The 25,282-nt window shown below is 39.8% G+C and overlaps 1 protein-coding gene across 3 annotated transcripts in view; it reads left to right on the top strand.

Moving 5' to 3' along the window:
* LOC145985239 (adhesion molecule nephrin-like) overlaps positions 1–25,282 on the top strand; it is an 807,500-nt gene that overhangs the window by 712,804 nt on the left and 69,414 nt on the right. For all 3 annotated transcript variants that reach the window (XR_014441408.1, XM_083119010.1, XM_083119009.1), the window contains exon 7: positions 6,402–6,546. Coding sequence is in view for 2 of the 3 variants with exons in the window: in XM_083119010.1 (XP_082975136.1) it covers positions 6,402–6,546 (145 nt within the window). In the remaining variant the exon portion in view is untranslated. The remainder of the gene's footprint in view (positions 1–6,401; positions 6,547–25,282) is intronic.

Below are 25,282 nucleotides of genomic sequence, written 5' to 3'. Positions count from 1 at the left end.
TCTCTCGCTATGTACTTATTTTTTCATTATTGCTTTTATCTGTGTAAGTGATAATGGATCATTATCACTGGTTAAGCTCTACTACATGCTCCAGCCAATCTATTACAAGTACCTCGGGCAAAATCAGTGCAATTATTGTAATAAAATCACCACAATTATCACATGTGTGTCTTAGGAAATTCAAAGCCAACAAAGTAATGGTTATTGTTACTGGGAATGTTTAATTTGAATATGCTCTGACAAGAACCTAATCAATAAATGTTCTAAACTTGTTTATAAAATCGTTGTTGGTGACATCGTTAAGGAACGTATTTTTTCATATCATTATAGTGAAGAAGATATATATATATAATGTTTTGTTTTCCTAAGTTTTTCTTGTAAAGTATCTTTTCGACGATACCACTTTTCGCAAGAGGAGTATTTTATGTCCTGTATGTATGGAACCGCGTAGGACACATTCATATTTGCCTCTGGCATTTTCGGCTAGATCATTAATTCTCCATAGTGCTATGATCATTCATAGACCTGTCACAAAAGGCATTACTAGTTAGCTGTACACTGTGGTTAGTAGACAGCTCTCTACAAACACTATTGAAGTAAGGGCCTCTCCGGTAGCGTAGCGGTACGTCGTCGCCTTGTAATCAACGAGTCCCCTATACCCGGTCCATCACACTTCAAACTGTAGGACCAGTTCCGATTTACCTACTGTGCATAAAGTGGACTTTAATAAAACCACAGCTCAAACTAATGAAGTAAACAATATCTTCATTTAGCTAGTCGCTGTCAGTGGAAAATACATCATGCCTCACTTTTGATACTTAACAACTTTCGTGCAAATGCAGATATGTCGTCAGCATTTGACATTTTACACTTGATTTTAAGATGTTCAATAGTGATGCCCGTAACTGCAGTCTACTACTACATGATCACAGATAGCGACACATGTATTAAAATTCATATTTTATTCAGTTTCTTTCACATAAAGTTTCTTTTAAGTCGACGTTACGCTAAGTTACAGCAATTGGGTGTAGATCTGCAGTTTAAAGTGGGATCCGAACCGCTACGCAATTTACAATGGATGATCGAATCCAGGACACTTGATTACAAGGTGAGTCCATATTAAGCTCCTAGGACGGTTCCAGACATCTATTTCCATTTGGGTTACTTTCCTGCCTCATAGGTTAATCACGATGATGATGATGATGATGAAGTGGATGGAATACACACAATGAAACATCCCTCCCGTAACCAGATTTCGATCCTGCGGAACTCTGGAATCTGAGAGCGTCCACTCCGGATCGATGGCCAGCTGTTCCAGACTTATGGGACACCCTGTAAAATCTGTCCTAACATGAAATTAGAAATTGCCATCTAGTTCCAGGAAAACCTTCTTGTTGCGAGAGATAACATTTCTCATTCACCAACACACTCGGAGCATTTGAATACTTCAAAGTGATCGTTTTGGCAGAACGAGCTCTCATACTGCAACCTGGCCTTTCTGCGGTCGATATTTTCATAACGCAATGAAGCATCAGTGTTTTCATCATCTCACTTTTTACGGGCCGTTGTATCGCCTTCTTTGAGCAAAAGCGCTGTGCATATTTGGGAATTCCCGGCGCGTTTTTCGCAAGATAATTGGAATACCTACCGACGAGAACCTACCCGATGTAACGGTCCAAGGTGTTGAGCGAAAATGTTCTCGCACTTTCGCTCTCGCACGCAGAAGAAGAAAACACGCGTAAACGCAAAAATAGTGCCATGCTGCAAAACGGTACTCTTACTTTTTGCTGGCAATATTAAAATTCCAAGGTTTTGCGAGTCTCCGATACACGAATGGAATTTTTATCTAAGTGGAGAAGTTTGTGAATTCCAAACTGTTTGCAAATTGCAAGTTCGTCTTGACTTTTCCTGAAAATTGGTACCTAAACTCCTGGGTGCCTGGATCTGGTTTTACTCACCCTTCCCGTACATTCCAGAGAGTTCTTATTAGCTGCATCTGTGAACCTTATCGAAATTAAATATCAAGGCTTAAATTAAAACCTTCTTTCTCTCAACTTGAATCTCCATTTGTTTGTCTTCTTTGTTAGTGTTTTGTTACTGGATATTAGGCACTCCAAGATAACTGGAAAACTGGCTTAAAATGAGTGATTCTAGACATTTTATAAGACTAGATGTTTTATAATTTCAAGGCGGGAGTAGGGAATATTCGAGAGTCATTGCTGTGATGAGGGAACAAGGTTTGATTTCAAGAATGTTCGAGAATCATAGCAATGTGGTAAGGGGAAAATATTCAGTTTCAAGCTTACAGTGGACAACCTTCGACATTTATAGCATTGTGACAAGGGAAGAAAGTTCAGATTCAAGAATGAAGCGGATAATTTTTGAGAGTTACAGTATTGTGACAAGGGAAGAAAGTTCAGATTCAAGAATGAAGCGGATAATGTTTGAGAGTTACAGTATTGTGACAAGGGAAGAAAGTTCAGATTCAAGAATGAAGCGGATAATGTTTGAGAGTTACAGTATTGTGACAAGGGAAGAAAGTTCAGATTCAAGAATGAAGCGGATAATTTTTGAGAGTTACAGTATTGTGAAAAGGGAAGAAAGTTCAGATTCAAGGATGAAGCGGATAATGTTTGAGAGTTACAGCATTGTGACAAGGGAAGAAAGTTCAGATTCAAGGATGAAGCGGATAATGTTTGAGAGTTACAGCGTTGTGACAAAGGATGAAGCGGATAATGTTTGAGAGTTACAGTATTGTGACAAGGGAAGAAAGTTGAGATTCAAGGATGAAGCGGATAATGTTTGGGAGTTATAGCATTGTGACAAGGGAAAAAGTTTCAGTTTGAAGCTTACAGTAGATAACGTTCGAGTAGCATTGTGATAAGGGGAAAAAGTTGAGTTTGAATGATGAAATGAATAGTGTTTGAGAGTTATAACCAAGAACGGATTTTATGTAGTAAAAATGTGCTAAATATATAAATACATATTTAGCTATTTTTACCAAAATATGGAGTTAAATAAGAACTTAAATTTGTAAAAAAAAGTACCTTTTTTAATAACATAATGCACTACACGAGCTACATAAAATGCAGTACTCTTACATTGACATAATGTAAAGCAACACAAGATGTGTTTTCATTTTCTGTTTCCAAAACAATGAATAACAAAATTTTGTTATAAGTGTTCGAACATGAGTTTCCTTCTCTTGTCTCTTAAGAAGGATTTATATTGACTAAAACTGCGTTCAATATTGCATGTAGTAAATTGGGTATTTCAAATTTGTCAGTTATTCACAAGAAAATCAACCAACGCTTTCGGTCCTGGAGTCATGTAGTTACTCCTCGAATATGGAGTGTATGTTGAGAAATGTTCTGAAATATGGAAATAATGTGTAAAAATAACTAAAATATGTCAAATATGAGCCAAAACCTAATTTATGTACAAATATGGAAAATAAAAATTGAATTTTTCGAGCGTTGAGAAGGCACTTATGGATCTCAGGAAAAGAATTGAGAATTTTCCGAGACTTATAACATTCTGATAAGAGATGAAATTTCAATTTGGAAGCAGAATTGGACATTGTTATGGGAGTCACAGCATTGCGAAGGGCAAAATATTTTCAGTGGTACTAGATTTGCAAGTTGCCTGGCAACTGGTATGTGTCCAGCGGAAGTGATGTAGCTGTGGTGTTGTTATTGATTTTCGCTTTATCTTATGCTGAAGGGTGAACCAGAAGGTAAAAATTTGAGGTGACGAAGTCGAGCTAGTCTTATGGAGAAGACAGAACCAGAAGGTGAACGTTTGAGGTGACGAAGTCGAGCTAGATTATTTCCGGAACATGTCCAGCTGACTACTACAACTTGTTGATTGGAGGCTTCGGAAGTTATGACTCGCTTCCAAGCTGCATGACTGCGCTAGTCTAGCTAGTGAGCCTACCAACAGAGTAGACCGTGAGCAAGAAAGATAGCGATAGGTGCTGGGTTGAGATGACGTCATCGGGCCACTTGTTGATTGGAGGCTTCGGGAGTTGTGTCTCGCACCAAGGCTGCAAATGCAGAACAGGAAGAGATGTTATGAAAATAATTTTACTCTACCGAGTTCTCTAAGGAAGTGTGTGCGTGCTTATGGTATTTCTGCTAAGCAGGAACAGAACATAAGAACACTTTATTCTGACAATCGTGTTTTCTCTTTTGGTAATCCCACTTCGCAAGAAGAAGAGACAAAGAGAATGAAATTAATTGTTCTCGGTATTAGCCCTGAAAATTCGATTAAAATACTCTTGGGCGGTTACACGAAAAATACTTGAAATTATATTTGTCCCCAACTCCCACATCAAAAACTGAGATAGAATATGGAGATAATTTGGGTTTGAAGAAATACAAGGCATTTCATCCCTGCCACAAGGCATCCAAGATTCAAATGACGACCCAGCGTAACAGAGCGTTTTAATGCACACAAGGAAGCCATTTTACTCTCCCCTTTCGACCCGTCGACCCCGCAATTCATCATCTCCCGACGCCAGAATAGCTAAACACCCATATCTGCTGGAGAAACTTTACAGAAAAAAAATAATACGATGATCCTCGCATGACTTTTATGAAAAAACAAGTAACGGCTCGGGGACAACAGGTGGTAGTTAGCAGATAAACGAGGTTTTGATTAAATTTTGCCGTTCAATTTAGCAGCCCGACGAGGCTTGCTACGACGTCAAACTGTTCGGTTAAGCAGGACGTCGGGGCTGAACTGTTTCTGTCGTGGCTGAGTTCGTTTGGCTTCGCCGAGGGTGAACGACCAAACGCCTGTTTTCTCAAGGGAAAAAGAGAGAGGAGATTACGTTGCCTAAGAACGTAATCAAGTCTGAGACGCCAACATTGTTTTCCTCGGAGAATTTCGTGCTGTATTGATTTTCCGTAAAGTATTTGTTCGGTTTAGCCATTCCACTTAATGTTTTGTGTCGCAGATTCACTTTATTGGCCTCTTGACGAAGTTTACGTCATGGAAAGAGCGTAATCTGGACTGGAACTGTCGCTTTAAGGATCGACTGTATTATTTAACAACACACAGTAAAGTAAATGCATTACTAAGGGCAAAGAATGTTTCAAAACTGTAACCTCGACTAAACGTTTAGGTGCATCAGATATTGGATATGTTATAAAATGCATATGATTGTTTGATCTCATATTACTCATATCAAACTTTTTTTTTAAAAAAAATCCTCAAAACAAACTATGAAATATTAAAATACAGTCGGCCCCCGTGGGAAAGTAGTTAGCACATCGCGCTACGACGCCAGGGGACCCGGGTTCGAATCCCGGCCTTGACATGGATGTTTGTGAGTGTCCATTCATTAATTTCATCATATCATCTCATTCCCATCTTCGCAAATTAGCCAAAAGTAGCACAAGAAGCGAAGTAAAATAAAGCAAATCAATCAATTAAAATACAGTCAGGCTATTGAAGTTCAGAATAATGTTTCAATAAAATCAATTAAATTCCTAGACGCTTCACAGTCACTCACCTGATGGTAGAGCTGTTAGCGTCGCCGGAAGTAAAATAGTAGTCTCAAGTTTGAATCATGATTAAGGTTTGGGCGCTTTATTGTGTTTGTTTCCCCATTTGCCTTACCAATCCTCATTGTTAAGAGCCAAAGTGGCGTAAGAGCAACAAAATAAGAATATATTCAACTACAGAATGTCTAGAAAGTCACTCTCTATTTTCGAAATTCTTGCAAATTCCTTATTTTTAACGAAACATCTTTGTTGAGAATAGTGAGTTCCTGAAAACTTCAGATGACACACTAGTTCCGTGACGATGTGATTTTGTGTGGGCTTCTTGAGTACATATTGTTACCGTAGTAACTTTACTCTGCGTTTCCCAGGCTGTTCATCTTCTCTTTCCCTTCTCATCTTCTACATTGGCGGCTATTGATAACTTCCTATGACAATCTTTTATTGCTTTTGCGTAGAGTGTCACATGGAATTCACGTTCTTTCCTCGAAAACCTTTCCAATGTCACAGACAATTCTCAAAAGTGTTGAAAATTCTCGCCCTCTCTTGCACGCTTGTCTGACATACAAGAGAAATACATGTTAACCCCAAGGAATGTTATTAATCACAGCTCTGGTGATAATACAATCGGTTAAGATTCAAAGAAATTATAATTTTAAAATAGAGTTGACTTTACAGGCACCCTATATTTTAAATATGCGTGTAACAGATTATGGAATCTACAGAAAATGACGGATAACTATATCTAAACTACTAAAAAAGTAACTGTAATAGTTACTTCTTTGAGCAAAAGTTACTGAAGACTGTGACTGTGAATACATTATATTTGCTTTTGTATTTTCTACGGAGTAAAGAGAAAGGAGTTAATCTGTTCTATCTTTCTCTCTGTTGCAGACGAGCAATGACGGGAACGTTACGATAAGCACTCTCACGTTCATCCCAACGATAGAAGACAGCGGGAAGTACTTATCCTGTCGAGCAAGCGCACCGCTTATCGCTGGGAGTGAAATTGAAGATGGTTGGAAATTGGACATTTACCGTGAGTTCTATTTTTCTACTTTTAAAACCTGTTTGTTAAAATAAAATGTGTCTTACAAGAATTTCGTGATAAAGCTAGAAAGATTTCTTATTTACATGCTCATTTTAATCTTTTCCTTTTTCCAATCTCTTTTACAACTTACTTTTGGTTCTAACCTCTTTTCTAACACGTAGGTATATTTAATTGTAGATTATTGGCTTTGAAGAGAAGCGTTAATGGACCAAATTAAAAACGTAAGCTATACATTATAAGCTATGGTTCCGGACCGGAGGTTATCTTCCTCACAATCTTGAGAGGCGTGGCCTTCCGATATTGCCAATTCTTGTAAGGATACCCACGTGGACATGTGGTGGCCACGCCTCTCGTTAAGATTGTGAGGAAGATAAGGTCCTAGTTTCTTTAAGTCTGTCCAGAACTATACTGTAACTCCTCTCTTTTTTTTTTTTGTTAATTAATTTCTTCATTATAGTTCTAACGTTGGATAGTAGTGACAAAAACGTGCAGATTTTCTTGAGCATGTGCTCATACGGTAGAGAAATGTGTGGTCAAGAAGTAAATACCATATTTGCCGGCGTATAAGATGCACCCCATATTACGTACACATTTTTTTGGAAAGAAGCTTTATCACTGAATTTATAATAAATTTACAGCATTTCCATATATACAATAATATGTAGGTCTACTTTTAACACAATAACTTACCTAATCTAACTAGGAAATAATATATCTTAATCTTATTCGTCAAACACCGCAGGAAAGCAAAGAAATCATCTAATTCAGAACAGAGAAAGTTCGCAGAAATGAAGGTAACCATAAACTGAGTATCGGTGTATAAGACGCGCCCTGTTTTTCATACCTACTTTTAAGGGTAAAAAGTGTGTCTTATACGGTAAGTGGTCCATTTCCGTATGAATTAAGCCTCCCTTTCATAGTTTCCAACCTAGCAACTTCTCACAGAACTTTCTTATGACCTAGTGACCTGTACGCATGCGCACAAGCTCCGCTCGTGTTTCTGTACCTTTTTTTTCTTCATGAAACAGGATTGATTAATTTTTATTTATTTTACTTCGCTTTCCTGCCACTTTTGGCTAGTCTTGAAGATTGAAATGAGTGATGATATGATGAAATTGATGAATGGAAACTCCAAATCCCATGCCCTGGCCGGGATTCCAACCCAGGATCGCAGGCGTCGTAGCGCTATGTGATAATCACTCCGCCACGGAAGCGGCTCTTGAAACAGGAGAATGCTTATCATTGCGCTCACTGAGGAACTAGGTGCACCTCATGTGAAAAGACCTCAGCCTTTCATTTTATTGAAATGGAATACGTGCTCCAAAACTTTGAGACATGAGCAAGTGCTCAATTTTATTCATGTAGCTCAATATATTCCATAATTCGAATTCAAAGCACTTATCGAATAATTTCATTCTCTGCAACAATAGTACGTTTTCGTACATTCTACGTAAATACCCTTATGTGCCTGTGGTTTGTCTAACACTGTCGTCATGTAACAAGGTTGCCCGGATTCGATTTTCGCTGGAGCCACATTACTCCATTGTTTTCAAAGGTTTTAGAATCAATTATGCATTCTCAATTATGCAATTACGTAGACCATACTAACTTAATTTGCAAATCACAGTTTGGTTTCAGGAAGGGTAACTCAACACTTGATGCCATGGACTCTTTAGTCAAAAATGTACTTAAGGCCTTCAACTAAGGACTTTGCTCAGGCCTCTTTCTGTGACCTGAGCAGGGCTTTTGATTGTGTAGAACAACACACTTCACTTTTAAAAAAGATGACATGCTATGGCATTGGTGGTACAGATCTTAAACTATTTCATTCATACATTCAGAACCGTAAACAAATTGTCTGCATAGGAATGGGGAGGTCAGATGTAGCTGAGGTCAAAAGTGGTGTACCTCAAGGTTCGGTTCTTGGACCTTTATTGTTTACTCTCATGATGAATGATTTGCCATTTTGCGTCACTGTTCACACAATACTATATGCAGATGATACTACGTTCTTTAATGCCAGCTCTGACTTTAACACTCTTAAAGCCATAACTGATAATACCCTGTATCAATCTTCTTTATGGTTCAGAGCTAATTGTTTTTTGCTGAATGAAAGTAAAACCCAGCATATGTTTTTTTCAGTCTTAGAGACATTCCGATCGATAATAGCTCAGACAATGTGAACTTTCTAGGTATTGTCATTGATAATAAATTATCATGGGAGCCACTTATTAAATACATAACTGCTAAGCTCTCCAGGGTTATATATTTGTTAAGGAATCTAAACAGTCATGTACCTGAAGATTACGTAAGATCAGCTTACTTTGCTTTCTTTCAAAGCATTATTTCATATGGAATTTTACTTTGGGGCAACTGCAGTTATGTACAAGAAATTTTAATGCTGTAGAAAAAAGCCGTGAGAATAATTACAAACTCACACAAATTAGTTCATTGTAAGCCACTGTTCATTAAGTTAAAATTTATGACTGTGATAAATCTATATATTTACACTGTGGTCTTGTATGTAAAGAAAAATTTGCCACAACTACAAAGTAGACAAGATGTACATTCCTATACTACAAGAAACAGCAGGCGTATAAATATACCCTATCATAGACTCTCAAAATCCCTGAATAGTTATGAAGCTCTAGGATTAAGACTATTTAATAAGCTACCTCTTGATGTGACAAATATGCCTATGAATGTATTCAAACATAAACTGTATGCCTGGTTAGTTGCTACACCATTGTACCCAACTCAAGAATTTCTTGAAATTAAAAATATTGTATTTAATGCAACTTAAACATAAAAGAGGTTATATTTTTATATTGTATAATATATTTCACATGTATTTTGCTCTTGACGTTGTCTATTGCTGTACAAGCTTAATGACAATAAAGTATTATTATTATTATTATTATTATTATTAGTGGACCGTACACTTTGAACTGTAGGTCTAGTCCCGATTAACCTGTCTGAGCAGACAGTGAGCGTACAACAGTATGTGTAACAGGGTGTCTACCAGTGAAGAATGTCAAGAAAGTCAAGAAATCAACAGATAGGTCACGAAAGTCAAGAAAAAGTCAACAAATTATGTCTGTGGTCAAGAATATTTGTTACTTTTTTACATTGTAGTGTTACATTGTTATATACCTATACTGGGATTTGTTAAAGTTGAATATTTGGAAATCTAAAATTGCATTGAGTTGTGGTTAAAATTTATTCACTTTGTTTCTTAAGAATTACATTCTTGTGTGCGTGAAGTTTTGGAAAAATATTCAATATATATCCATTCCCAATCCAGGATGAAGTCTGAAGCATTATTTTTTACATGCATTAATTAAAGCAATTATAAATCTCTTGTTAAACTACAGCTTCATTTTTCTTCTTAACTGGCCTTGTGGTAAGGATTTTTCATTGGACAAAAATACCTATTTTCTTAATATTGCAAGTATACATAAGTGGGCGGTGACGATTAAATAAATGTTAAGAAAAAGGGGGAAAATGCCAAGAAAATAGAAAGAAAGGTCAAGAAAAAGGCAAGAATTGTAGATTTGTTATTTTGATAAACACCCTGTGGAAGAGTACCTTTTTAACATAAGGATACAGATAAATTGAAATCAATTGTGGAATTGTATAACCTTAGAGAAAAATGAAATACTGACCAAAACCCTAATTATGGGCTCCGCCATACCTCAATTTAGCCATTCTCAATAGATCAATTGGTAGAACAATGGCACGGTACACGAGAGACCCAAGTTCGTATGTTGATCCTGAATATTTTGCTAAATATTTTGTGCGTATGATGTAATATTATTTCAGTTGCGTGTACATAGTGGTAACCACACTGCCATGTAATCAAGACGTTCCAAGTTCGATACCCAGCGGTACTTATTGCTTCGGATCTCAATTTAAACTGTAGGTCCTCTCTGTGCTTAAAATGAACTTAGAACCAAAATTGCAAATCAACACAAACACATTTCTAGCCATAGTCTCTATTCATTCGTATTCTTCTTTTGTCTATCGAACCTAAGTTGTATTCCAATTGAGATATTCATTCTAGTTTTTTTTGGACTTTTAACCACTGTTATTTAAAAGAGATTTACCAACGTTTCGGAGGCTACATCTGCCTCCGTCTTCAGGGTAGCGTGTCTAAATGGTTGCCTTGGAGGATTATTCTAGGTGGCCTAGGCTCCACCGCGTCCGTCGGTCAAAAGGACCTCTAGTATATACAAAGTTGCCAGGTAGGATTATCAGTGGCCAGGCTCCACTTCTTAAAATGACCACGTCAAGGTCACGATCAAGGCTTCGGGTGGCACTAATGGAGTCCATATTGGTCTGATTTCTAGGCTGGGTTGGCTGATTGGTTCTGTCGTTGTTGTCATATGCGATGCTTCCTTGAATTTTCTGCTGTAGCCATTTTCTTCCCTGTTTATTATCTGTGTTTTATCCCATTGTATTCTGTGGCTGTTTTCCCAGGCGTGGGTTGCTAGTTTGGATCTTTCAAAGTATCCCAGCCTGAGGTTTGTTTTGTGTTCCCCCACCCTCGCTTCAAGTGTTCTGCATGTTTCCCCAATGTATTCCCTCCCGCATTCACATGGGATGCTGTAGATTACATTTTTTGTTTTTATATCGGGTGTGTGGGGTCTAGTGTGGACAAGGTTGGATCGGAGTGTGTTCCTGGAGTGGAATGTAGTTCTGATGTTATATTTCTTGGTTATTTTTTGGATTCTTTCAGATATTCCTTTTTATGTATGGCGTGTGGATCGTGGCCAGTGGTTTTTATTTTGGAAGTGGGTCTGTTGTTTCTTCTGTCCATATTATGGGGTTTATTATTTTGTGTGGGTAGTTATTGGTTTTGAGATCTTTGTAGAGTGATTTATTTTCATTGGTAAGGTCCTGCTCGGTTTTACATATGGTTGTTGCTCGGTGCACGAGTGTTTTTACTATTCCGGTTTTTATGGACTTGGGGTGGTTGGAGAGGAAGTTTAGATATTGCCCTGTATGGGTAGGTTTTCTGTATACTTTTGTGGAAAGGGTGTGGTGTTGTCTTGTAACTAATACATCTAGGAAGGGTATAGTTCTGTTTTTTTCCACTTCCATGGTGAATTGGATTGTGGGTCTCAGGCTGTGTAGGTGTTCTGTATGTGGCCAGACTACAAAAGTGTCGTCCACATACCTGGACCAGGTGGACGGTTCAAGGTGGAAACCTAACGCACGAAGCCTTGATCGTGACCTTGACGTGGTCATTTTAAGAAGTGGAGCCTGACCACTGATAATCCTACCTGGCAACTTTGTATATACTAGAGGTCCTTGTGACCGACGGACGCGGTGGAGTTTAGGCCACCTAGAATAATCCTCCAAGGCAACCATTTAGACACGCTATCCTGAAGACGGAGGCAGATGTAGCCTCTGAAACGTTGGTAAATCTCTTTTAAATAACAGTGGTTAAAAGTAAAAAAACAAACTAGAATGAATAAATCACCACTGATTAGCTACAAAAAACAATTGAGATATGTTTAATGAAGTCGTGGACGGCGTATTATCCAATGATTTACACACAACACTTCCATTAATTGTTTTTTCTGGCCAAAAAATAATGCAATGCAGTAAGTGTTAAGATGGGAAATTGACTTATCGTTATTGTTAATCTCACATTAAATTCTAGACCAAGTACATGAAATTGAGGATATGATAATTTATTTACTAGTGGTTATTGTGCGAAAAAATCTATTTTAAAAATAATAGACTACTAATACGCGCTACAAAATGCAATGCCTGTTAGTAAAATTGAAAATTCAGTTTAGCTTATGATGGGGACTACAATATGGTTCGCCAATGGTCTTGAATGTCTGAACCCTTGTTCTTTCCTCTTCCTCTCTTGGTGCTCTGCTCCTACACGAGAGATGGATTCCTTGTGTGGCTAGAGGTCAGGTGATCGGTCAGATGAACAGACGACTTTCTCTGCCTTTTTTTACCGGGTGGATTCGAATTTCCATTGCTCTCTGTTGCGCCCCTCCGGAAAGTTACTTTTCTTCTTTCATCTCCTTCTTTTCAATTTCCTGCTTTTATTCATCATCCGTTACATTTCCTTCTGTTACTTATCGTACCATTCTTATTTCACCAAACTCTCCGAGTGTAAATGGATATGTTTTTTTTTTTAAAAAAATTCCTTCTGTTGCGGTTATTTTCTAGCCGACCTTCATAGTGGAGTGATTACTACATCGCGCTAAGACACCAAGGACCCCGGGCTCGAATCCCGGCCTGGGCATGGGTGTTTTTCGTGACTGTTCCTTTATCAATTTGATCACTCATTCTAATCTTCGTGATTAGCCAAAAGTGGCAGAATAGCAAAATAATATAAACCAAACCTAAGTAAATGTCGTTTTTCTACGTATCTGCACAATCGCGACGATGAGGTAATTTTTTTTATGAAATAGACGATGACACAAAAATAATTACACAGGGGCCTTTGGCTTCGTACTGATTTACGAGACCATCACTCCCGATAGTGATAACTCTCTTCACTTGTCATCAAGGAGTCCCGTGTTCTATCCAGAGTGGAGGCACACAGCACAGTGATTCGGATTTCACTGAAGAAACCCCGCTTACTCTATCCGAGCATAAAGTTGACTGTTCGCCTGCACAAACACACCTGCTTCCATTTAGAGGGAACAAATACTACTACGCGAGAAAACCCTCTTCCCTGCCTTTCACGCAACCAGCTCCTGTTTCTCCTGCTTCTTTTTCACGATTACAATGCCACACTGCACTGTTGCGATGGGTTTTCCACTCTACGAACGCGACCGACGAAGCCTTCTGCCTCGCTCACTTCTTATTTTCCCTCCCCTGTTACAACGCTACTGTGTTGCTATGCGGTCTTCAGGAAGAGTGGCCACAACGGATATTCGGAAACCTGTCCCGAAATTGCACACATTCGAATATCCGAATATTCTGATAATCCTATTATCTGGATAATTAAAATATCCGGATAATTCTAATATCGGATATCCGGATAATTCGGAAACGGATAAGTCGGATATCCGGATAATCCTTAGAATTCGGATATTCGGATAATTTGGAATCGGATAATCCTTAGAATTCGGATATCCGGATAATTCGGATATCCGAAATCCGGATAAAATTTTATCCGGATATGGCCATCTCTATTTTGCAGTCATGCATACTAGAGCGCTCTTTCACAAATTCAGCAGGTTGAACAGTCTTGGTTCAGGTCATGACTTTAGACTGTAAGGCTGGTCCCGATTTGTCTCTGTGTGGATTTAAATCGAGCATTGCCAAGCTTGTGCATAGAAAAGCCGAATCCGGTACTTGCGGGAGAATCGTAAGGAAATAACAAAAAAGTGTACGGTTTTGCCATTTCCTACTCTTGCGATCAGTCAACAGACGTCCACTGGAAAGAGAAAGAGGAGAGAGAGAGAGAGAGAGGAGAGAGAGAGTAGAACCGAAAATGAAACAAGCAAGAAGATTTTGATGAAGGTGACTCAAGTGCCGTACGATCGTATTTCTCTCCGGGACGCTTATTTTTCACAACTAAATACATTTCTCTCTCTCTTGCAGTCTCTTCTTTTGCTTTCGTGTCCCCCCTGCAAGAAGTGGAATGAAAAGAGAAGAACGTGAAGAAGAGGAGGGGGAGAGAAAAGAGTGGGTGGGTAGGGCGAGGAGTGGACAATGATTCACTAAAATGGAGGCAAGAGTTGGACCATCTCCAACACCACAAAAATAAATAGCCGTAAATTACTCGGAGATAAAGCGTTAGTGAAAGGTGCACGCTCGTGCTAGCTAACTGGGCTATTTATTTGAATAACTACCATGGATGTGGGAGGGTAAAGCACGCCCCCACCCCCTTTTTCTGCAAAAGAGGGGGGCATTACCCTGCGGGATGCACTTATCCGACTCCGGGAACGGGGCTCAAATTTAAGGAATTTTAAGTAGGTTGTTTTTTTCTTCATTCTTTTTGTTCTCTTTCCTTTTCTCTCTCTTCTGCCGGTGTAATTATACCGAACATTTTTCCTCTCCTGTGATGAAGAATAGCGGAGAAGCTTTCGTTATTGCCCAAATTACACTCCTGTGTACCACGTTAAATATAATTATTGGCTGCGTTAACCCTATTTTTTTCTTTTGCACGAACTGCAGCGACTCTTTGCATTTGAAGGGGGGATTATAAGGGTGCAGTTATGCACGGAGGTCGCTTAAGGGTTTAATCCATATTGTCTGAATTCTCTGAGGTACTCAAAGGTCATGACGTCGAGTATGTCCTCTCTGGGGTTCATTGTAAGAGCTCTGTTAACGGCACCGGACGCTCTCTAGTGGTTCTGGACTGGTACACAAAATTAAAGTAAGATACAGACACAAGCGTCTCTCCTGCAGGGGACACTGCATAAAATTACACGATTACTACCAAACGGGACAAGAGGTTGATACAAGTCAGTCTACAGGCAAGATGGCGTCCTTGTTCCTATACACCGATCATATGATGACTGCCCTGAAGCTATTGGAACATGGACAGTACGTAAAGTGCTCCGCTGTGCTTTGCATCACGCCATGAAGGTGTATTGGAGGTGTGGAGTTAGGACCCCACACTTTTTTTTATATCACGGTCGAAGGTGCATGTATTTACATTGTGTTTACACTCACAATTAAAGTCCAGGCTAGGGATGGAACACGAGCACTTCGGTGGCAACTTGGAAATTCGACTTCTCGATCCGCTTGGCCACGGGATCTTCTATCCAGAGTGCAATCAGTCGCCATTTTTGTATGAAAGATACATTTGGCATTAACAGCCCTCTTACGTATGTGGAAATGTACCAGAATAAACCATCCGGCCTGTAAACTGGGAAACAACTGTTGCAAGGGATCGAACCCGAGACCCGTTGATTACAAGGCGACGGCATTCCGGCTAAGCCATAGGGATGTCCATGAAGAAAAAATAAAATATATTTATTTTATTTATTTCCTTTTAGGGGGTGTGGCAAAGTTAAAGCACAGGCCTCTTTTTCCATGTAACTATCTCTACTTTATATTATACACATTGATTTTAGTACATAAGGGTTTGATATATTGGGTCGGTGCGTAAGTTCGTAGCGTTTTATAACGTACGTTAACAGGAATACAATAATTAATTAACACAGGTGGTAAGATGAAACATTGTTATTGTAGTTCTAACAATACAGTCACAACAACCCTCACTCAGTCAATAATGTAGTAGCCTACATTGTCAGCGACCATCTGCAAGCGTTGGGGAGGAGTTCGATGCCTCGCCTGTAGAACTGCTGTGTTTTCAGTATATGGCATTACCCCCGTAGACAGCACAAATTGTTTCTGAGATGAATAAATCAGTTAGCTAAGTTTCAAGAGCAGCTTCATCAGGAAAGACTTCCTACTGTTGTACTTGATCCTCGGTTAAACTCGAAGAGCAGAATGTGCCGGAAATGTTCAACTTTGTTCACTTGACACTCCATCTTGTTTCGTCCACAAAATAGACAAAATGTGCTCAGAATTAGAATACACTGTGTTTTCACGAACGCAAAACTACAAAGTAAGCAATAACAATAGAATAACGGACAAGGAACTCTTGGCAACGCGGTGTTGTCAATGCATAACAAAACGCTACGAACTTATGCACCGACCCAATAGACAACAGCGCCGTATTTAAATCTCAACGAAAAAAGAACTATGAAGATAAGAAACAGTACACGAGAAAAATTCATATATAATGCAATAAAAATATTAAAAAGTAAACTTTAAACACATAAACACACACACGTAACAAAAATACTGAATATACGAAAGAGTGTTGCTAATTAATGCTTGCATCTAAGAAGGTTTTCATTTCATTCCATTTCCCTGTTTCAGTACTGGTAAGTTAACTCCAGAAGATGATTTTTAAATTTTTGATTTCAATTGGCCTAGAGAGGAAGAGTTTCTTGTCATTTGAGAGGTCGCTCCACACTCTTGTAGCAGTGACCGTGAAGGAATTTCCCTAAAAGGTGTTGTGGGAGGAAATGGTCAGCGAAGAGTTGTCTCGCGAACGGATGGCAAAGGCATGTGCCGCGATTAGGGGCTAGAATCGAGAAAGTATCTGGCGGGTTTCTCGGGAATGTACTATATGGTACAGCGCCGTTAGAGCTTGGAAGCGACGTCGTGTGGAAAGGTCGAACAAGCTTAGGTCCTTGGAAACCGGGGTAAGGTGGTCATAATATTTGATACTATAAATAAAGCGCACAGATGCATTTTGTATTCGCTGCATATGTTTTCAGGAATACAAACAAGTGTGGATGCAATAACTGAATGAAGTAAAATCATGGAACAACAACAAAAAAAAAACAATGCCTGGTATCTAAACGACAGCATGTCACCAGTTAAGTACTTTTCAAACAGTACAACGTAAATTGCTGTAAAAATCATATATATCGGCGTCGCCCCAGGGTAGCAATCAAGTATGCTTTGGATTTTCCACATGCTCATTAATGGAAATCAATTTTTTGGGGATGTGCTTACGAAGCCCAATCAGCGCCACCATGTTATTGGTACATCTTGATGAATATTAGAACGTGCAACTAATATGTATTGATTGATATACGTATATCACAGCTCCATATAAATCCATGTTTCCTTGCTTAACAATGGGATCCTCTGGGAATTGACCTGAAGTGCTATAGCTTGTCCATGGGGAGCAACAGACATTATACCACATGGGAACAGTTGTATGATCTAATACGCTGTCAGTTATCTTACTTCCAACTGGTACAGGGTATTCAAGGATTTACATGACCTTACGGGGAAATGGTTAATTTCACACAGTTGCGAGTTGCACACAATTGGACACGGGGAATCATGTTCTCCAACACCTTTTGCAATGTTAGCTGCGACGCTGTTCTGATTATTTACTTTCAATTCATGAATTACTGTTTGAATGAGTTGCGTAGGCGGTATCTTTCAGGTGCTCCCACATGTAAGAGACAGGGGTGTTAAATCCACAGATCACAGTAGCCACAATCTTCTTGAGATCAGTTGTCCTGGAAAATTCTCTTTCATGCCATAGAAGAAAATACTTATATGCGTTTCTCATATAAAGGTGCTTAACTTTATGAACACCCTTTATTATGCGATAGAGTGAGAGCCGTAACCTTGCTGTTTTATGTCCAAAATATTCCAGTCTAGTAAAGAAAATATGCTAACCAATTGTTGATCATTATGCTGCTTAATTGAGACTCACATGTAGGTTGCTCTACTTTTCTGTATATCAAATTACCAACTGCGACGGAACGTAATATACAGTACTGTTATAGTCTGTCTGGGCTTTACAGTACAGATGTGCTGGATGCTGCAGAAGATAGAACGGCAGAACCCTAAAATTTAACTTGGGTTGGTGTTATACGTCCACTTTATGCACAGTATGGCTAATCGTGAAAGTAGCTTGAGACAAAAGAACACAACCAACACACACAACAATATATCTCGTAATGGTGCCTCGTATTTCCTGCATCACTTTTTTTTTTTTAAATCCTTGTCGGCAGGCAGGGCAACAGCCAAGGGACTGTTAATTTAAACCTGTAAATCTTCGAAAAATATTACAAGCAAGAAAATATGTATCTCCGTATTCTCTGAATGCTGTTAACAGAAATTCTAAACAAATCAAAATTTTGGATCTAGAGTTGTGTTTAAAATGCTGAGTTTTGCAGGTTGTTATTGGTTTCTGGTTCTACTCTGTGCTGTGTTTGACTTTCCCAACTCTCACAATCCAATGTCTTCTATCATCTCTTACCATTCCTTATCTTGCATCTGCCTTTTACATTCTCACTTGTAATACTGTCTTCATCATTTGTACTTCAGCAAAGACTTTTACATGTCCTAACCTGGCCAACTATAGTGGCTCGTCAAACCTGGCAACTTCTTTTATGCGACTAATCAAATGAGGATCGGATGTGGGTGGTACCGAAATAAGTCTCTTTCTCACCTCGGAGTTCACAGACGAGATAGAGATGAGGTTTTTAGAAACAAACGAAAACGAGACCAGGTCCTTGGATACTTTCGAGACGAGACCAAGAACGAGACAGATCTTTTTGAAATCATGATGAGACCGAGTCTTGTTTTCCAAGGTTCTCTGTCTCGTTCGTGAAGCGTTGGTGTGTGAGAATTAAGTATAACATTCCATTTTTGTAGGGTTCATAGAGTGTACACGACGCGTCACAAAGACAAACATTATAACTTAATGGCGCCTATATGCTAGAAAAGTTTGTGCGGTATATTTGGAGACTCGTGATAGATGAAGATGAAAGCGAGACTTCCCTTTTGAGATCGAGAACTACATAAACTTGATCAAATCCTCTCATCTCGATATCGCACCTAAAAGAGTAATCGGAAAGCTCTTCCCTGTGCATTGCCCTCACAGATTCTCGCTCTAATCCGCAGCAGGGGTGGAGTGATCATCACCACTCTTCGGCCTCCTTTACCTTCCCCTTTCCATGGTTGCTTCTAGGTAGCCACTGATATGAGGCTGGATCCAACCCAGATCCGCTTAACGCAGGAACAATGTCGGAACAATACCCACCACACATCACAAACCCCAGGAACCAAACTCGACTGGCCAACATACTGTCCAAAATCCCTTAAATTGTCCAGCGATCATTCCAGGCTGATATCAACTCCGTCATTCACATACGTGAGATTTAATTCTTACCTGAACAGACTAGCAGGCTTGCTCTGCCTAATTCGTACCGTACGAGTGACCAAACCGTGTACCACCATCAGATCCACAGAAAGTACTACAGGGAAAACAGCACGATAAATTAAGAGTTACTTCTTTCGTCGACAAAATCCCTTCCAAACATAGCTTCACCGTATGAAACGATTAAATTTGCAACCTGTTTTTGTTGGACCGTCCTAAGCACAACCGCACACGCTTCCACACCCTGGTCACCGTCTCAGCTGTAGAATATGATCTCTGCCAGAATGACGTGGCGCCAGAGAGGATACGACAGTGGATCACCGGAAAGGGATTCCGGGAGAGAAAGCGCTACCCGGAGAGAGACAGAGAGATGAGTCTGAGAACACGGTGGAAGCATGATCTGCAATCCGGACCGCATACGGTATTCCACCAACGAACACAAATCACATTATCTCCGTTCAGGCATTCATTTCGCCGGTCGCGGGTTTTCTCTCCCCCCCCCCTCCCGCAAACCACCGAGACACAGGGTGGGATGAGACTGGGATGATTTCGGGACCCGGAAAGGAAATAGGCTCGCTGTATCGGGGAATGCCACCGACGTCATCCAGATCTTGAATGCCGTCTTTCGTCAACCATGCTCTGTTTTCTTTTTATCCGCTTCTCTCATTTTTTTTCTTTTTGTTGTAGCTTCTAGATGCTGACATGACCTGATGAGGGAAACGGAGTAAAACATCTCGGTTGTGTTCTCAACCGGCAGAAAAGTCAGAATCACAATGCAAGTGTGTGTCAAGATGCAATGTCAAATGCACTCAAACACGACAAGCGATTTCTCCCAAGGGGAAATGAATGTGATAGTTCGAAATAACAAAACGCCAAGAAACGTACGATGTGCAACGAAGTTTTTAGTACAGGCGTTTTCCTGAGAGACATGTAAGCTTTTATCTCAAAAGCATATACACCTACATCATTTATGGACCAACCACTGTGATGCACCGGGTCTCCTGATGACGTAATATTAATGCTGTCACTTTTGTAATGGACGTATCCCGGGTTTCAATACCCAATGGACGTACATTACGCAGTAGTTACGATCGCGCTTTAAGAACTGTAGGTCCAATTCCGATTAGTCTGTGCACAAAATGTACTTACATTTTTTTTTCTGAAACACACAGTTAAACAATTATGAAATGACACAGTCTTTTAAATAGGAAACAAAATATTTTAACATTACCTATTGATTACTCAAAGTACAGTCACCAGCAATAAAAGTGAAACATCATGAAATATTCGCTTACCTGCAAGGCGTTATGTGTGTTGCCTAGCTCTACGGCGATAAGTGGATTTTAATAGCAAATTTCCAATGGCAACTTTTACCATCGCCGTAGAGTTATGCAACACACATAACGCCTTGCAGGGAAGCGAGTATTTCAGGATCTAGGTGTCACACTTTTATTGCCGGTGACTGTATATTCCTCCTGCATCGATATAACCATTGTCACGGTTGGCCAGCGATTGCAACGACATCTGCAAGTCTATATGTTATATGACTTGAAGATTCGACCCTGTGTTAATCAAAAGGACGCCATTTCAGCAGTACCTTCCCTTCGGGAACATGAAATAATCACAGGGTAATAAATCTGGTGAGTATGGAGGATGATACAGATTTTTTTTTTTTTTTTTGGCCAGGCCACCACTGTCTGCTGGTACCGTTCATCATCCTGGAACAGGAACCAACTGCGCAGTTCATCATGCTACAGTCGGACATGGACAGTTCTCTTCCATAATTATTCAGAGCACCGCAATAGGAACAAACAATTCCAGTTTCACCCTCTTGAACAAATGCATTATGAATAGTGTCTCTGTTGTCATAAAACACAACATAGTATTCACCTTTGTATTTTCTTGACTCTTGGTAAATTTATCATCCTTCATTCTCCGCTTTGTTATTTTATAGGAAGGCCGTAAGGAAAGTTTTACGTTTTTATCTCCACAACAACGGAATTCAAGAAATGTTTATTTCTGCGAGCAGTTTTCGTAGTGTCCTTCATCAAACGCGATGCTCACTTTCTGCTTCACAGCGATTGTGTAGACAGCTTTACCCCTCCTTCACGACATGGCAGCATAACTCCCGCCATACCCATCGCAAGTTTCATGCGGTGTTACCAGGTTGTAGATTATGGACGACACTACAGTATGAACACTTTACTTCACAGATAAAATTCACACGTGGGACTACATAAAATTTGCCTCATCACCGTAAGATGTAGCCGTGATCCCTCTCCATTGCACTACGTCTTCTGCATTCAGGACTAGTTCCGTAGTCAGTGAAACCACATGTAATAATGGATGTCCCAACAAGAACGCCGCCGGCCCCCTTGGCGGAATGGTTAGCACATCGCGCTACGACGCCAGGGGTCCCGGGTTGGAATCCTGGCCTGGGCATGGATGTTTGTGAGTGTCCATGCATCAATTTGATCATATCATCACTCATTCCCATCTTCGCAAATTAACCAAAAGTGGCACAAAAAGCGAAGTAAAATAAAGCAAGAAACAAGAGCACCGGCTCCCCGATGGCGCAGTAGGAGCGTCGTCGCCTTATAGTCAAGGGGTCCCGTGTTCAATACCCGGTGGAGGCACATAGTGGTTCGGATCACACTTTAAACCGTAGGTCCAGTCCCGATTAGCCTTACCATGCATAAAGTGGACTTAAATGAACAAATCAAACCAAACAAGAACGCCAGATTTAAAAACGTGAAAAATATTTTATCTTCATGAAATGGCATATCTATCTACATCATTACAAGGGGTACAAATTGTCAGTTAAGTATGACAAACAATATCTGTCATACGTGCTCTGCATGTAGTCGCTCTATCGATTAAATTACCGATGACTCTTACACAGACTTGCTCCTCGATTTGATTTCGATGACACGTCGAACTCCCTCCTTGAGTTCTGGTAGGTTTCGGGGATTGTTTTTATAAACCTGCGATTTCACATACCCCCAAAGAAGAAGTCGTAGTCTGATCTCCGTTGCTCGGCCCAGAAATTTGTCGTGCAGCAAGGCAATCGTCTCGTGGGAGGTGTGGCAAGTAGTACCGCTGTCCTGCTGGAACCACAAGTGTTCAATACCCACCCACACCATTCAAATTAAACCACAACCATATGTAAGAACAGTGCCGCCAACCCAACAACAAGACAATGGCGCAATTCAAATCCGGCGTTCTTATTGGGACACCCTTTACAACAGAAGCAAGTACGTTGAGTGGTCGATTCTCGATGTTAGCAGGCTAGCCCTACCGGTACACTATGAAAAAATAAATATGCTGACCAAGGCAGTAATTTATTTTATTAAAAACATAAACTAAATGTATTTATATTTTTTCATAATCATGGAAACAAGGCTTAATGGTATTATAATCGGTACACTAACTGCAAAACAATAATGTTTTAACGTAAGAAACTCACAGTTCAATGGGTGCGTATTTACCAGCAGGGAGGGATGGAGGTGACGTCATCTGAAGATGCTTTTAAGTTGAAGAAATCCTAAACGTTTAAGAAGAAACGACGACACTCCCTCGACATTGTAGCTTGAAGTTCAGGACAGAGCAAGCAACTAACTCTGAGAAGACTTACAACAGGAAAGATCTGCCAAGTTGTACTTTGAGGTGATGCGGGTGTTTATATCAGCTCCTTCACTTAACAACACGACTTGTTATGTCTCTCTCATATCAATACGGAGACAGCCTTCTTTTACCCCCTTTAGAAACCACTTAAGTTTGACATGCGCACGATAATGGAGCCGGGACTGTTGACTCGAGACGGAAAACTTAAACGCAAGAAGAAGCGGAGAAAAATAAAAAAAAAACTAAGGAACAGGATCCATGGCACGAACAGTTTACAGGATTCAGGCTTGTTGCCAAGGAAACAAAGCCGTAGAGCGTCGTTCTTTTGCTATCAGAAAAACAAAGGATCGAAGGGAAAAATCAAGCGGTGGGTTTTTGTTCGTGCATCGCACTGATACAATAACTTCTGCGAATTTTTCTTCCATAATTCAAAGAGTTTAGATGACTTCAGCTCAAGAGTAGTGGAGAGAGAGAGACAAAAAGGAAGGATGCGAGGAACAAGGGAGAGATGAAGTATTTGATCTCTATGCAAAAATAGAACCAGGTCAATGGACTTTAACGAAAAACTGAATTGTATTGTGGCCCCTCTTGCTGAAACAGCGTGGAATTGCGGACGTGAAAAATATGATATATAAGTATGTCAGAATACCTGTGGAAATATTACCAGTTGCAGAACGATAGATTTAAGTTACCTGGTAAATAAGAACCATGGTAATGAGGAACGTTTGTTTATTATACAGCTTGTCATATGCGATGACCGATCATCCTACATGCGCGGTACACAGTGGAGAGTCACGTGACTGCAACAGCCAATCCGCGTCCCTTGCATTGAAGCTGTTTCTAGTGAATTCATTGCCACAACCAATTCTGACAACGCGTTGGCCAGTCTCTCGCTGCATGCGCGGGCGATCGCCGTCATATGTAGCAAGCAGTATATAGTATGCTATGTTAATAACGGTCAAGGCTGCTTTTCACTGGTCAACCCGTGGAGTTCCATCGCTGCTGTTTTCTGGCTTTCGAGACCGGAGTCCGCTGCTATTGCTTTCAAGTGTATAAAGCTAACATTTTAGAGGTGCCACCAGGGATCGAACCGGAACCTTCAATACCAAAACAGGGAGCGCTAAGCATTAGGCCACGTGTGATCTTAAGCAACATTCACACCAGACAAAAAACAACCCTAGCCCACGACTTTAGATGAGATGACATACAGTCGCCCGCAATAAAAATAAGACAACTAGATTATGAAATACTCGTTTCGTGCATCACCTTATGTGTGTTGCCTAGCTCTACGGCGATATACGAAGTTGATTGATTGGGTGTATTTTACTTCGCTTTTCTGCCACTTTTTGACTAATCGCGAAGATGATAGCAGATGTTTCTCTTGAAGACTTGCTACTGAAATTCGACATTGAATATAACGCCATGCAGGAAAGCTAGCATCATAGGATCTAAGTTTCTAGTATCTATTGCAGGTGACTGTACATAAAAACCAGCGATATACCACAATTATAATCAATCCCAGCATCAAGTATAAAGTGTACGTTTTCCGTAGCTAGAGCACCAAAAGTGAACTTGATTTCCTTTAACCCTTACACTCCTTCTTTCCTACATCCTTGCCCAATACCAGTTGGGATTTTGTAAGGCTAGTGTTTATGATACCACAAACAAAATACTTTTTCAGATCTTAAGGACCATATTCGGGTTTCAAGTAGCCGAAAGATTTTCAGAGTAAACGAAGACGTTTATATTATAGTACTACAGAGTCTTAACTATCACGTTAAACCACAAGTTACATTGTTTGTATAACAATGAAGATAATCAATATTACGTGCAAGAGAAATACAAAAAAATTCAAATATATATTAAAAACTCAATATGCTGACCAAGGCAAAAATTTATTTTATTAAAAACATAAACTAAACGTAAAGTTTCAACCTTCTAACAAGGTCTTCTTCAGACTCTGCACCAAGTACAAATGTTGAGAGTCTGAAGAAGACCTTGCTAGAAGGTTGAAACGTTACGTTTTTTTTATGTTTTTAATAAAATAAATTTCTGCCTTGGTCAGCATATTGAGTATTTCATATCTTGGAAACAAGCCATAATGGTGTTAAAATATATATTATTTATTATTCGGGAGAAGGTTTCATGTATCTTATACTCTTGATTACTGAAATCTCTCGCTTAGAAAATCTGTCTCGTCGTGATTAACAGAAGTCTATCTAGTTCCCGCTCTCATCTCGAAAAGTCTGGAAGTGTCTGGTCTAGTTCTCCTGTCCTCACTTCACTGTTCTCTTCTCTTCAAGAAAAATAATTAAGAGTGGGAGGAACAAGAGAAAAAGACCGCGGCAGAGTTGGTATCACAGTACGCTGTGACGCTAGGGGTTCAGGATTCGAATCCTGGCGTGGGAG

This window comes from Lepisma saccharinum, chromosome 3 (assembly GCF_977018435.1).
Source record: "Lepisma saccharinum chromosome 3, izLepSacc3.1, whole genome shotgun sequence".
Classification (NCBI taxonomy): Eukaryota; Metazoa; Arthropoda; class Insecta; order Zygentoma; family Lepismatidae; genus Lepisma; species Lepisma saccharinum.
The sequence above is the reverse complement of the archived record's forward strand: the minus strand, read 5'-3'. Positions and strand labels throughout refer to the sequence as shown.